The following is a 14587-nucleotide window of genomic DNA, read 5'->3' as shown; positions in this document are numbered from 1 at the left end:
TAATAATTATTAGGTTCTCTTTCTTCAGGATTTAGTAACAGCAGCATGTTTCAGTTGATTAAATAATTCGAGTAATCATTGCTGAGCATGATTTACTGTTTACTGTTTATCACAAAGCTTCACAAGTTTAACCCATTACATTGTGCTTGCTTAGGACTAGTAAATCTCTTCTTCCTTCCTGCTTATTTCTTTCTTTTTTTCTTCTTTTGGCTGATTTTCTTTTATAACTGAAATTTTTAATTGAAGTGTTACATGTAAGAAAAGTGTAATCGTTATATGTAAAGCTTGATGAATTTTCATAAACCAAATGAACACACCTGTGTGACCAACACCCAGACAGATAGAGAACATGCTCCAGCATTCCAGCAACTTCCTTGTGCTCTTTTAGTCACTGTCCACCCCCTCCCAGGATAGCCACTGTTTTGACCGCTGACTCTTGATATAGTGATGTTGAGCATCTTTTCATGTGCTTGGGGGACATTTGTAAATTATTTTTGGAGAAATGTCCTTTGCCCAATTTAAAAGATTTTTTATTTAATTTTGTTGTTGTTGTTAATTTCTCCAATGTCATGAAGTTTCCTCTGTTTCCTTGTAGGAATTTTATAGTTTTATATCTTATATTTAGGTCTTTAATCCATTTTGAGTTAACTTCTGTATATCATGTAAGATAGGGTTCAACTTCATTCTTTTGCATGTCAATATCCAGTTTTCCCAGGACTGTTTGTTGAAGAAACTGTTTTTCCTCAGTGACTGGTCTTACTACTTTTGTTGAAGATTATTTGATCGTATGTGTGAGAGTTTGTTTCTGGGTCCTTTATTCCATTGGTCTACTTACCAGTCTTTATACCAGTACCACACTGTTTTGTTTAAAGATTTATTTATTTATTTGAGAGAGAGAGAGAAACGGGGAGGGGGGGCAGAAGGAGAGGGAGACAGAAGCTTAAGCAGACTCTGCTCAGTGCAGAGCCCCATGCGGGGCTTGATCTCACAACTCTGAGATCACACCCTGAGCCAAAACTAAGAATTGGATGCTTAACCGACTGTGCCATCCAGGCACTCCAGTACCACACTGTTTTGTTTAGTTTTGTTTTTAAGATTAATTTATTTGAGAGAGAGAGAGATAGTGGTGGGGAGGGACAGAGGGATAGGGAGAGAGAGTCTTAAGCAGACTCCATACTGAGTGTAGAGCCCGACGCCAGGATTGACCTCATGACCTGAGTGGAAACCAAGAGTCGTACGCTTAACTGACTGTGCTACCCAGTCATCCCAGTACTGCACTGTTTGATGACTATAGCTTTGTGACATGTTCTGAAATCAGGAAGTGTGAGTCCTCAAACTTTATTCTTCTTTTTAAAAATGGTTTAGCCTATTTGAGGTCCCTTGAGAATCAATATAAATTTTAGGATGTATTTTTCTATTTCAGCAAAAAAATATTGTTGGGATTTTGATAGGGGTTGTGCTGAATCTGTATATCATTTTGGTAGTATGGACGTCTTAACAGTATTAAGTGTTCCAGTCATGAACCAGTGAGATGTTTTCCCATTTGTGTCTTCTTTTTTTTTTTTACTTGTTTGTATATTCTTTAATTTTTTTCATCAATATTTTGTAGTTCTCCTACACTTTCTTAGGCTTATCCCTAAGTATTTTATTCTTTTTGGTACTATTGTAAATGGAATTGTTTTCTCAATTTCCTTTTTGGATTGTTTATTGTTAAAAGTATAGACGTGCAACTGAAGTATAGACGTGCAACTGGTTTTTTGTGCTTTGATTTTGTATCCTGCAACTTTTCTGAATCCATTAGCAGTTTTTTTTGTGCAATTCTTAGGGTTTTCTACATATAAGATCATGTCATCTCTGAACAGATAATTTTACTTCCTTTTGTCCAGTTGGCTGGGGGGGGCGGAGAGGGGAGGCAGAAGGAGAGGGAGAGAGAATCCCAAGCAGGCTCTATGCCTAGCACAGAACCCAACACAGAGCTCAATCTCAGAACCCTGAGATCATGACCTGAGCCGAAATCAAGAGTACAATGCTTAACTGACTGAGCCACCCAGGTGCTCCCCCTTTTGTCCAATTTGGATGCCTTTTATTTCCTTTCCTTGCCTAATTGCTCTGGCTAGGACTTCCACTACGAAGTTGAATAGAAGTGATGAGAGCTGACATCCTTGCCTTGTTCCTGATCTTAGAGGAAAGCTTTCAGTCTTTTATCATTATTATGTTAGCTATAGGCTTTCTCATAGATGGCCTTTTAATATGTTGAGGTTTCCTTCGGTTCCTAATTTATTGAGTATTTTTATCATGAAAAGGTGTTGAATCTTGTCATATGCTTTTTCTACATCAGTTGGGATGATCATGTGGCTTTTGTCCTTCATTCTTTTAATGTATATCACATTGATTGATGTTCATATGTTGAATCATGCTTGTTATTTTAGAAATAAATCTCGGTCATTGTGTAATATCCTTTTAATGTGCTATCAATTTGCTTTGCTCATATTTTGTTGAAGATTTTCATATCAGTATTTATTAGGGATACTGGTCTGTAGTTTTTCTGTAGTGCCTTTGTCTGGCTTTGGTATCAGTGTAATTCTGGCTATATAGAATGAGCTTTGGAAGTGTTCCCTTCAAATTTTTGGAAGAGTTTCAGGAATTGGTGTTAATTCTTCTTTAAATGTTTGGTAGAATTCTTTGATGGAGCTGTCTAGTTTGGGGCTTTTCTTTGTTGAGAGATTTTGATTATTGATTCAGTCTCCTTACTTGTTACTGATCTGTTGATATTTTCTCTTTCTTCGTGATTCATTCTTGATGTGTGTTGCTAGGAGTTTATCCATTTCTTCTAGGTTTCCAATTTTTTGGAGTACAATTGTTCATAGTAGTCTCTTATAATAATTTTTCTGTGGCTTGGTTGTAATGGTCCATGTCTTATTTTTATATAAAGCTAGGACTTTTGTACAAAGTTGATATGAATTAATACAAAATTGACAAATTACATAATCTCTTGCCTGCTAAGTATTTGAGGTAATAATGGTGCTTAGATAATTCATGTTGTAACTTACATTTAATTCATTATAAGTTTTCTTCTCTTAGTGTCCTCTCTTTTCCTCAGGTTTACGCTTTGATTTGCAACTCTCATTTTTGTTGACAAACTAGGTGGATCAAAATAGTTTTGATTTTTGTGACACATTTTTACTGTGAAATATAAGGGAAACAAAAAAACAAAAAAGTACATAAACTAGAATGTACAACTTGCAAAGTAATTATAAAGTGAATGCCTGTGTAACTAACATTCAGATCAAGAAGTAGAACAAGATCAGCACTCTTGGTATTGCTTCTCCCAGAGGTAGCTATCCTGACTTTTGAAAAAATGTAATAGTTTTACCATTGGTCTTTGGACTCCTCACAGTATAAGTTTTGCCTGATTTTGAGCTTTTGATAAAATAGAATCATACCACATGTAAACTTTTTTTTCTTCTTCAGCGTTCTCTTGGGAGATTGATATACACGATTGCATCCCATCCTATTTCAGTAGCTAATTCACAGTGTATTTATCCATTCTGCTGTTGCTTACACTTTGGGGCTTTATAGATAATGCTGCTGTAAACATTTGTTTGTATACCGGAACATAGTTGTATGAATTTCTCTAGGAATATTACCTAGATGTAAAACTGCTGGGTTGTAGAGTATGCTTATCTGCAAGTCATCAGATAATGGCAAGCTTTTCCAAAGTGGTCATAAAATAGTTTGTGCTTCCACCAGCGCTGTGAGAATTTACATTATTCTGCATTCTTGCCAACAAACACTTAGGATTCTCAGGTTTAAGGTATTCATTAACCTCAGTGTGGTCGTAGTTTGCATTTACCTGATTGCTAATGAAGTTGAACACATTTACTTATGCCTTTTAGTCATATGACCTTCCTGGGCAATTTTAAGGTTTTTGCCTGTTTTTCTGTTGGGTTGTTTATCTCTTTTGTACTGGTTTATGATTATTTTTAAGATTTCGATCCTAGTCATTGATTAAATATGTTGCAGATATCTTATTTTGCTCTGAAACTTGTGTTTTATATAGGGTTTTTTAAATAAGAGAAGCTCCTCTTAGTGTAATCAAATGTATAAATTTTCTGCAATTATGGTTAGTGCTTTTTATCTCCTGTTTAAACAGAATTTTTTGCTCCAAGTTTATGGATGATATTCTCTTATATTTTCTTTTAAATGTTTACTTTGGTTTTTATTTTTAGGTCTTTAAGCTACCTGGAATTTATTTTTTTGTGTTTGGTGTTAGGAATTCCAGTGTAAAATTTTATATGAATTTTCAGTTCTTTCAGGTTTCTTGGCCATTATTGGCTCTTTATGTTTCTGTATAAATTTAGAATCATCTATTAAATGTTTCATCACAAACAAAATTTGATTGAGATTACATTGACTACTGCATATCAATCTGGGAAGGACATAGCATATCTCTGTTTACTCCAAAAAGGTCAAACTTTTGGGAGCTTTATTCCTGGAATATTTTTTGGTGCTGTTGTAAATGGTATCACGGGCATGCGTGTGTGTGTGTGTGTGTGAGTCTGTGTTGAGTGATGGTAGGTAGAAATACAATAGATTTTGGTGCTGTTGAGGTTGGTTGCTGGATCTATCCATTTCTGATAGAGGGGCATTTTAAGCCTCCAGCCATAATAATGGATTCATGTGTCTTCCTTCTTTTGCAGTACTATCAGTTTTTGCCTCACATATTTTGACACTCTGTTGTGAGGCACATACACATTAAAGATTGTTACATCTTCTTGGAGTATTGAAATGCTCTTTATCCCTGATAATTTCTTTGTTCTGAAATCTGCTCTGTGTGAAATTAATATATCTAATCCTGTTTTCTTTTGATTTGTGTTAGCATGGTATAGCTTTCTTTATCCCTGTACTTTTCATCTATATCTATATTTAAAGTGGGTTTCTTATGAAAATAATCCCATTTACAATTGCACCAAAAATAATGAAATACCTAGGGATAAACCTAACCAAGGAGGTGAAAGACCTGTACTCCGAAAACTATAAAACACTGATGAAAGAAATCGAAGATGACACAAACAAATGGAGAGATAGTCCACGTTCATGGGTTGGAAGAACGAGCATTGTTAAAATGTCCATACTACCCAAAGCAATCTATAGATTTAATGCAATCCCGATAAAAATGCCAACATTTTTCACAAAACTGGAACAAACACTACTAAAATTTGTATGGAACCACAAAGACCCCAAATAGCCAAAGCAGTCTTAAAAAAGAACAGAGCTATAAGTACCCCACTCCCAGATTTCAAGACACACAGATACACTACAAAATACATCAGTGGGACAGAGTAGGAAGCCGAGAAATAGACCCATGCCTGTATGGTCACTTAATATATGACAAAGGAGACAGGAACACACAGTGGGGAAGGACACAGTCTCTTCAACAAATGGTGCTGGGACAACCAGACAGCTACCTGCAAAAGAATGAAACTGGACTACTTTCTTACACTATACACAAAAAAGATCCTGAAAATGGATTAAAAATCTAAATGTGAGATCTGAAACCATAAAACTCCTAGAAAAGAACCTAGGCAGTAATTTCTTCGACATTGACCATAGAAACATTTTTCTAGATATGTCTCCTTAGGCAAGGGAAACAAAAGCAAAATTAAACTATTGGAACTATGCCAAAATAAAAAGCTTTTGTACAGCAATGGAAACCATCAACAAAATGACAAGGCAACCTACTGAATGTGAGAAGTATTTGCAAATGATCTATTTGATAAGGTGTTAATATCCAAAATATATAAAGAACTTATATAACTCAACACCAGAAAAACCCAAAAATCCGATTAAAAGTGGGCAGAGACCCTGAATAGACATTTTTCCACAGAAGACATACAGATGGCCAACAGACACATGAAAAGATGCTTAACATCACTGATCATCAGGGAAATACAAATCAAAACCATAATGAGATAACCACCTCACACCTGTCAGAATGGTTAAAATCAAAAACACAAGAAACAACAAGTGTTAGGATATGGAGAAAAAGGAACCTCATGCATGTTGGCTGGAAGGCAAACTGGTGTAGCCATTGGGGAAAACAGTGTGGAGGTTCCTCAGAAAAATTAAAAATAGAATTACTGTATGATCCAGTAATTCCATTACTGGCTATTTACCCAAAGAAAACGAAAATACTAATTTGAAAAGATATATGCGCCTCTGTGTTTATTGCAGCATTATTTACAATTGCCAAGATATGGAAACAAACTCAAATGTCCATCCATAGATGAATGGATTAAGATGTGGTGTATATATATACATACACAACGGGACCTTACTCAGTCTTAAGAAAGAATGAGGGCTTGTCATTTGCAACAACATGAATGGACCTGGAGAGTATAATGCCAAGTGTATTATTAGTCACATAGGTCCAGAATTGTCTTTGTAAGAGGAGTTTTGGTTATAGGAACCTGATTTTTTTTTCATTAAAAATTAAATTTTTTAAATTAAAAATTTCCATTAATTTTTCCATTTCATCTAAATGTTAAAACTTATTAGCATAAAGGTATTCACATATCTTTTACCTATTAACTCTTTTTATTTTTCCTCCCTTTCCTAAAGAGATTTTTTGTTGGAGCTAGGAAGAGATTCTTCTTTTTCTGTCATGAGTTGTGCATTATTTTTGACATCTCATACTTCAGAATTTACAAATACTTGTCAAAGTCTGCAGTTAATCAGTACTTTTTCCTATTCTTGGACAGTACCAAGATCTTTTATCCCCAACTTGACTTACATGTTAATGTTTTGTGTATTTAAATTCTGTTTTTTTGCTTAGTTGTAATTCAACAAGATATACTGTTATTATTATTATTATAACATTACACTAATGTTCATTTACATTTATCCACATATATACCGATTTCTTAATTCTTCAGGTCTGCTTTCTGAGACTTTTCATATGCCATTACTTCCCTTCATACTGAAACATTTATCTTTTTTTCTTTAAATTTTGTTTAAATTTGTTGGGCTTTTTGAATTTCTCAATTGATATCTTTTATCAGTATTGGAAAATTCTTAACCATTATTTTTTCCCCCAAAACATTCCCTCTACCTCGTTCTCTTTTAGAGTCCCCATTTAATTCAGTATGTTACCATCCTTCTCACTTTATCCCCCTAAACTCTTATTTCCATTCTTTCTGCCATTCTGTGCTGTATTTGGGTGATTTCCTCCGAACTGTTTTCCAGACCACACATTCTTCAGCTATCTGTAGTCTGCTATTAAATTCTTCCATTGAGTTTTTAAAGTCAGTTACTACGTTTTTCATTTCTAGGAGTTATTTTAGTATTTTTTTAAACATCTGGGTCCCTTTTTTGTTTGATGTTTCCTGCAGATATTTTCAAGCTTTTTATTTAAACATAGTAAGTATAACTGTCTTTATAGATTCTTATGTTTGATAAGTCTGATATCTTAAGTCTTTGTGAATCTGTTCATTAGTTGTGTCTGCAGGCTCTTGCTCAAGATGCCTTGTGTCTTTCTGTGCTTGGTTACCTTTGTGTGTTGGTCCTTCTCTGGAAAATTATTTGTAGAGATAATTAGAGAGCTAGGAGGTAGGTCCTTATTCCAGAGAAAATTTGTGTTTGCTTTATATTCAGGAATATTTTATGCTTATGGCATGAGGTTAGTTGGATCACCAGATGATGGGAATTTGAACTGTAAGTTCCTGCATTGCATGGGTTAATTCTTTCTCTGAGGGTAGTTCTTTAGAGTCCTAGCTTACAGAGGGGAGAGTGAAGGTTTCTTATTAGACTACTACTTTGGGTGGGTCTGGAGATTTTATTTCTGACTCTACCATCAGAGCTAAAGTTCACATACTCCTGCTTTGGCAAATGCTGTCAGGACAAAAATGACTTTTGTGTTCCATTTCACTGTCTGGCTTCCTACTTTTACTTCAGATTTGGCCTAGAGATTACCTACTTAATCTTGGCTGCTCTTCAGTGCTTTTAGGGATTTTTTTTTAAATTTAAATTCAATTAATTAACATATAGTGTATTATTAGTTTCAGAGGTAGCGTTCAGAGATAGAAGTGATTTATCAGTCCTATATAATACCCAGTGCTCGTTACATCACGTGCCCTCCTTAATGTCCATCACCCAGTTACCTCATCCCTCCACTCCCCACCCCTCCAGCAACCCTCAGTTTGTTTCCTATGATTAAGAGTCATTTATGGTTTGTCTCCCTCTCTGGTTTCATCTTGTTTTATTTTTCCCTCCCTTCCCCTATGCTCCTCTTTTGTTTTGTTTCTTAAATTCCACATATGAGTGAGATCATATAATAATTGTCTTTCTCTGATGGACTTATTTTGCATAGCATAATACCCTCTAGTTCCATCCACATCGTTGCAAATGGCAAGATTTCATTTCTTTTGATGGCTGTGTAATATTCCATTGTGTATATATATCATATCTTTATCCATTCACCTGTCAATGGACATCTCAGCTCTTTCCATAGTTTGGCTATTGTGGACATTGCTGCTATAAACATTGGGGTGCCAGGTGCCCCTTCGGATCACTACATTTGTATCTTTGGGGTAAATACCCAGTAGTGCAATTGCTGAGTTGTAGGGTAGCTCTATTTTCAACTTTTTGAGGAACCTCCATACTGTTTTCCAGAGTGGCTGCACCAGCTTGCATTCCCACCAACAATATAAGAGGGTTCCCCTTTCTCCGCATCCTCGCCAACATCTGTTGTTTCCTGACTTGTTAAATCCATATTTAGTTGCTTTCAGTAGAGAGGGTGATCTGAGTAACAGTTAACAACCATTCCTAGAAGTGTCATTTTTTTTTTAAATCAATTTGAGCGAGATTAGTAACCTGATAGAAATGGCTATTTAGAGGAATGTTTAGATGTTTTTATATATTTGATGACTTTCTCAACAGATTTCTAGGACATAATGTAAAAAAATTATAATTGGTGGAATCATGTTATTAGTAAATTTGCAGTATAAAGTTTTATAGTGAATTTTGCAGCTTTTATAAACTTCTGGCTCTGTCAGACCACATATTGTTTATTTTTAATGGGTTCAGTAGGACTGAAATCTCATTTATCTTGTCAGTCAGATGTCTTGTGAAGACATTTGTCAGTGTGGGAGTGGTATACAGCTGTCTTTAATGTGCTTACAATAATGAAATCTTAGAAACCTAAAGCGAATATTTCGAATTTACTCACCTTGCCAGAAGTGTTTATGCATTATTGCTTTGTCATTTATATTGCATGTTCAAGCTGTTTTTAGATTTTGGCGTTCATAGTTTTGGTCACAGTAAAATACAATTAGAAAACACTTCTTAAATCTCTTTTTTATGTGTATGTTCCTTTAACTGGCTTTTGTACCTGGTCACAACTGCTTGTTGCACATAATTAACCCACATTTGTGACACAGTGTAGTTCAGTCTTTAGGGAAATACTCAGGTAATCTCTAGGTTTGTTATTAGCTTACCCGGTGGTGGTGTCCTTCTCATCAGGTAAGAGGGTAGGGCTGGGCCCAAAGAAGGATGCTTACTGTGTTGGCTGATGGCTAGCTGTCAGTTAAAATCTTAGGGAAATTATTTGAAGGAGACCAGTCAAGCCCAAAATAAGAGCCACCTTGTTGCTTTGCACTAATTTAAAATGCGTAAATATATGCTTAATCTGGTATAATTATAAATTCATTGCATCTGTTAGGAAAATAATCACTAAGGGACAATATATAATATTTTCATAGTGTTTATCATAGCATAACCTACTTTACATTTTACATCTGCTTTTTATTTTCTCTTACTTATAGTAGACCCAAATGATTTGTACATCGTAGAACCCCTCAAGTTCTCTCCAGAAAAAAAGGTAATATTTTGATTAAGTGTATTGTTGTGTTATGTGATAGTAGATGAAGAACTGAGTAGAAAGGTTTGATATGATCTTTAAGTGGTCCTTAAATTTACTGTTTATTTCCAATCATAGTAATGATGATATATAAATGTTACAGAGGTCAGCAAACTATGACCCACAGGCTGTATCTGGCCTGGGGCCTGTTTTGTATGAGCCTGGAGCTATCATTAAAGGGTTGCAAAATAAAAAAGAATATGCAAGAGAGACCCGCAAAGCCTAAAATATTTACTGCCTGGCCCTTTACAGAAAAGGTTTGCTGACCTCTGGCTAATAGTCCTTATTTATTGAGTATCAGTGTGTGTTTGGCACAGTGTGTGTGTGTGTGTGTGTGTGTGTGTGCTGTTCCTGTTGTCCTCACAGCAGCCTGGAGATGGTAGTGTCCCCGAGTTGATATGAGAAAACTGAAACTCAGAGGGTTTATGTCGTCTGTCTTTGAATGATTCATTAAATCAATGGTAAAACTCAAAATATACTTAGGCTTTTTGGTTACAAAGTTTGTGCTTTTTCCATTTTGCCTCTCAAAGTAAGTTGTACTCATTTTGATTAGAGGTAATGATCTCTAGGTGAAAGAACTTGGACTTACCAGGGATAAAATACTCACTTCTCAGGAAGTAAGATACACATGAAAGCAAATAGTATAATACCTGGTGCGTAGTAAGTACTCAGATGTTAGTTACCACTCCCTAAATCTATTTTCAGAGGTGGCAGCTAAGGAAAGAGTTTTGATTGAGTAGCATTTACAGAATGGAAAGGTAATGGTAATATCTATACAGAACATAACAGTATGTATGCTGTTCATAATACTGTTTTACTTTTCACCGGGAGTTGGCACTTTCCTCCATTAGCTCAGCTCTCTAGATGTTTTGATGAGGTAACTGTTGGAGGTCTCATTACTACCTTGTTTTAAAATTTGTGTTATAGAAGAAACGCTGCAAGTACAAGACTGAAAAAATTGAAACCATAAAGCCAGCAGATCCATTGCACCCTGTAGCCAATGGGGACCTAAAAGGAAGGAAGCCCTTTATGAACCAGAGAGATTTTTCTAATATGGGCGAAGTTTATCATTCTTCTTACAAGGGTCCTCCGTCTGAAGGAAGCTCAGAAACATCATCACAGTCAGAAGAGTCTTACTTTTGTGGCATTTCCGCTTGCACAAGTCTGTGCAATGGACAGTCCCAAAAGACAAAAACTGAGAAGAGGGCTTTAAAACGAAGGCGATCTAAAGTCCAAGACCAAGGAAAATTGATAAAAACTCTAATACAGACTAAGTCAGGATCATTGCCGAGCCTGCATGACATAATCAAAGGAAACAAAGAGATCACCGTGGGAACATTTGGTGTCACAGCGGTCTCGGGACATATCTAAAATGAATAGAACTTTTCATACTGGAGACTTTTTGTTGTTGTTCTTTGAAGAACAGTCTGTGGTATTTGAAGGGTTTGGGGGAGGGAGAAATATTAATGGGAAAAGTATTCAGAAATTATGGTTTCTGCCTTTTTAAAAAAGTAGGTGGGATTGTGTCAATCTTGGTTAATGAGCTACAGTTTTACAAGGCTGATCACGTCCTACAAGGACAATGGTAGACATTTTATAAAGATGTTTTTTCACAGATTAATTACTGGGACAAACGTAATTTGGAAGCCCAGTTCCTTGGGGTGGGATAGGAATGAAAGCCTAAACCTCTTCCTTTAGCTTTGTTCCTATTTCTTGCACCTTCCCATATTTATGTGCCTTTTGTCTATTTATAATGCCACTGGAAGAGGAGGGAGAACTTTTTCTGTCATTTGATTTCTTTTATAACTTTGTTAGTTTTTTGAAGCTGCAAACACTACAAGGCTTTAAGGTGATCTGCACCTGAAGTTCAGTAATGTGGGTCAGTGTAAAGATCCTGCAGACTTGCCAAATAGACTTCTGTGTAGCAAACTCACTTGAAACAAAAACTTGCTGGAATTTTTTCTGTGCTTTTGGGTAAACGGCAATACTGATATTTTCATTTAACTTACCCGCACTCATTTTTCTCTAGTTACTAACTCAATGAGAAAAAAGCCTACAAGATTTTTCCTTGCAAATGACGGGTATTTGCAACTAAATTTTTTTATAAATTCACCTTTTAAACACATTTAACCACTTGTAAGGGTTTTCATTAGCTACATTACATTTTAAACATTCACAGTAAGCACTAATCCTCCAGACTTTCAGGTAATTGTTTCCTGTTACTACAAGTAGAACATCTGAAGGTTTGTCACCTGAGTCCAGGTCTCATGATATAATCACTGCCTATGTACATATGCACGGAACCAGTGAGTTTGCCATACCTCGTCTAATTGGTCAAGTCTAAAGGGATCATTATTCCTTGATGTTTGCTTTGTATTGGCTACAAATGTGCAGAGTTATACATGTGATGTCAATGTGTCTGTCTTCATTTGGTCTTTTGTTTTCTTTAAAAATAATGGGCAGCGACTGTATTTGAATAAAATGATTTCTTAGTGTGTGTTTGTAGAGTAATGAGTGAAAGTGGGAAGTTTCTTTTTGAAAGGGAGAGAATTGACCATTTTGTGTTGTAAGATTTAAGTTATAACTTATTGAGCACTTTTAGTAATAACTGTTTTTAAACTTGTCTAATACCTTTCTGGGGGTATTTTTGTAATGTGACCTATTTAAAGCCTTTTTTTTGTTTGTTTAAGTTGCTGCTTTTAGGTTAACAGTATGTTTTAGATGATTTAAATTTTTTTCCAGTCTGTACAATTAGCCATTCAGAGCAAGAGGGCCCGATTGTATGGAAACTCATTGAGAAGAGGTCCAGATGAGAGCGGAGGGAAAACGGGAGTTACACAATCTGCGTGCAGCACCCAGTGTTGTGGAAAGATGACTTTCAGTTTGTAACTACGGAGCTGTAGCGCCATTAGAAACTGTGAATTTCCAAATAAATCTGAACACTTGTCTTTATTAATTACTGGCTCTTTTGTTCTTTGAAGGAGAACTTACAGATATATTACTTGGAACATAGAATGAAGTTTTTGCCACTTTAAAAACTACAGCAACATCTCATTACATAATTGATCACATTTCAACCAACTCTAAACTGATTGAACTTAAACATTTAAATTGAAATTAAACGTAAACATTTTGTTCCCTATACAATTGTAATTTCACCATTTCAAACACTAAAATGAGGGTTTTTGATCTTTATTTAGTAGAATACATGTATGTGTCTTCTTATCAGGTGTCATCTTGAGGACTACTAATTTTTGAGTTTTTCCACATCTAAATAGAGTGTAATGCTTTTCAGTTTACTTTTCAACTTTTAAACATCTAACCAGAGCATAACATTTTCCAATTTGGGGCTTATTTTTCCTCTCTGAGATTATACTTACAGGAGTTAAAAAAAAGAGTTCTTGCCAGTTGTAGACGTGTGCCTGGTACGAAGCGAAGCTACGTATACAAAATTAGGCTTTCAGTGTTGCTTGATAGTTGGCCTCATTTTCTTTCTTCTAAACGTTAGCATTAAAACAGCATAAAATAAAAGGAAACTGAGGGATAAGAGCAAAGATGCCAAGTAAAACAGTTCTTTTAGTTGGATTTTTAAAAATATTGTGTTACATATAATTTGAGGAATTAAATAGCTTTTTGATAAGCCTTATATGGGAAAACAGGAGTTCTCTATCTGCCACTGCCCCCGGGGGGGGCCCCTCCAGGGACTATTTGCTCCTTAACAGCAGCCTGCAACTCTTGTCCCCAGTTGGTGTGCTGCTTTTACCACCTACTGGTTTTCCAGTTTTAGAGGTGTTCCCAATATGAAGATACACGCTTACATATATGAAATACGAAATAGGTATTTGTTAACCTACTCGAACAAATCTACATAAGAGCATGGCATATGAAGTAATGTCAGTCATCAGATTTATTAAGAACCTCATGCAGACCCTTTGTTTGAATTGTCCAGTTTGTGACAAGACCTTCCCAGCAAAAGAGAAGATCTTTGAAGACCATGTGTTCTGCCACACTCTGTGTGTCCCAGCCTCCTGGATCTATACCGTACATCGATTTTTATAGAGTAGAACCTATAGCTTCTACTTAGAGCTATGACCCACAATCCTCCCTGACATGAAATTACTAGGGATTTAGTCAGTCCTGTTGCCCTAAGAATGGAGTCCTGTCGATTATCTGCAGAATAGTGGTGAGGGCTATTACTTCCATCCTTGTGGGTTACTACCTTTTAAATCACATAACTAGCTGCGTCATCCTCGCCTCTGGTGCGCATTCTTCTGAGGGTCTCCAGTACAAGGGCCCTGGGCTGCAACTGAGCTGGCCCTTCATTCACAACAGGCTTGACTTGAGTACTGTGATTCATTTTCTGAGTTGTCCCAGTGCCCTTCAAGGTCAGGCCTTGAGTGTATTCGCAGTCGGTTCTCAGTCCTAACCCTGGTTATTGAGTAGAGGTTGAGAATTTCTTCCTCCTCCTCCTCAGGTCTCTTTCTCCCACTGTTTGCATTAAACTAGCCACAAATGACACCGCAGAGAACTCCGACATCCAATTGGGATGCCAAAGGTTTCTCATCTTGATTTCTCAGCTCCCAGCAGAAGCATTTTATTCCTGAACCATGGACACAAAATATTTCAGTCACAGAAAGCCTTCTTTCTCTCTGGATACCTCTGTTTGGCATT

The 14587-nt window shown here is 36.1% G+C and overlaps 1 protein-coding gene across 5 annotated transcripts in view; it reads left to right on the top strand.

Moving 5' to 3' along the window:
• Positions 1 to 12872, top strand: part of SUCO (SUN domain containing ossification factor) — an 89932-nt gene extending 77060 nt beyond the window's left edge. For all 5 annotated transcript variants that reach the window (XM_088017021.1, XM_088017022.1, XM_028123027.1 and 2 more), the window contains 2 exons: positions 9822 to 9877; positions 10844 to 12872. In XM_088017021.1, coding sequence (XP_087873147.1) covers positions 9822 to 9877; positions 10844 to 11287 — 500 coding nt within the window. In that variant the 3' untranslated portion in view covers positions 11288 to 12872. The remainder of the gene's footprint in view (positions 1 to 9821; positions 9878 to 10843) is intronic.
• The last annotated feature ends 1715 nt before the right edge of the window (positions 12873 to 14587 follow it).

This window comes from Eumetopias jubatus, unplaced genomic scaffold, assembly GCF_037043125.1.
Source record: "Eumetopias jubatus isolate StellerSeaLion01/CBP00866 unplaced genomic scaffold, mEumJub1_p1.0 scaffold_12, whole genome shotgun sequence".
NCBI classification, from domain to species: Eukaryota; Metazoa; Chordata; class Mammalia; order Carnivora; family Otariidae; genus Eumetopias; species Eumetopias jubatus.
The sequence above is the reverse complement of the archived record's forward strand: the minus strand, read 5'-3'. Positions and strand labels throughout refer to the sequence as shown.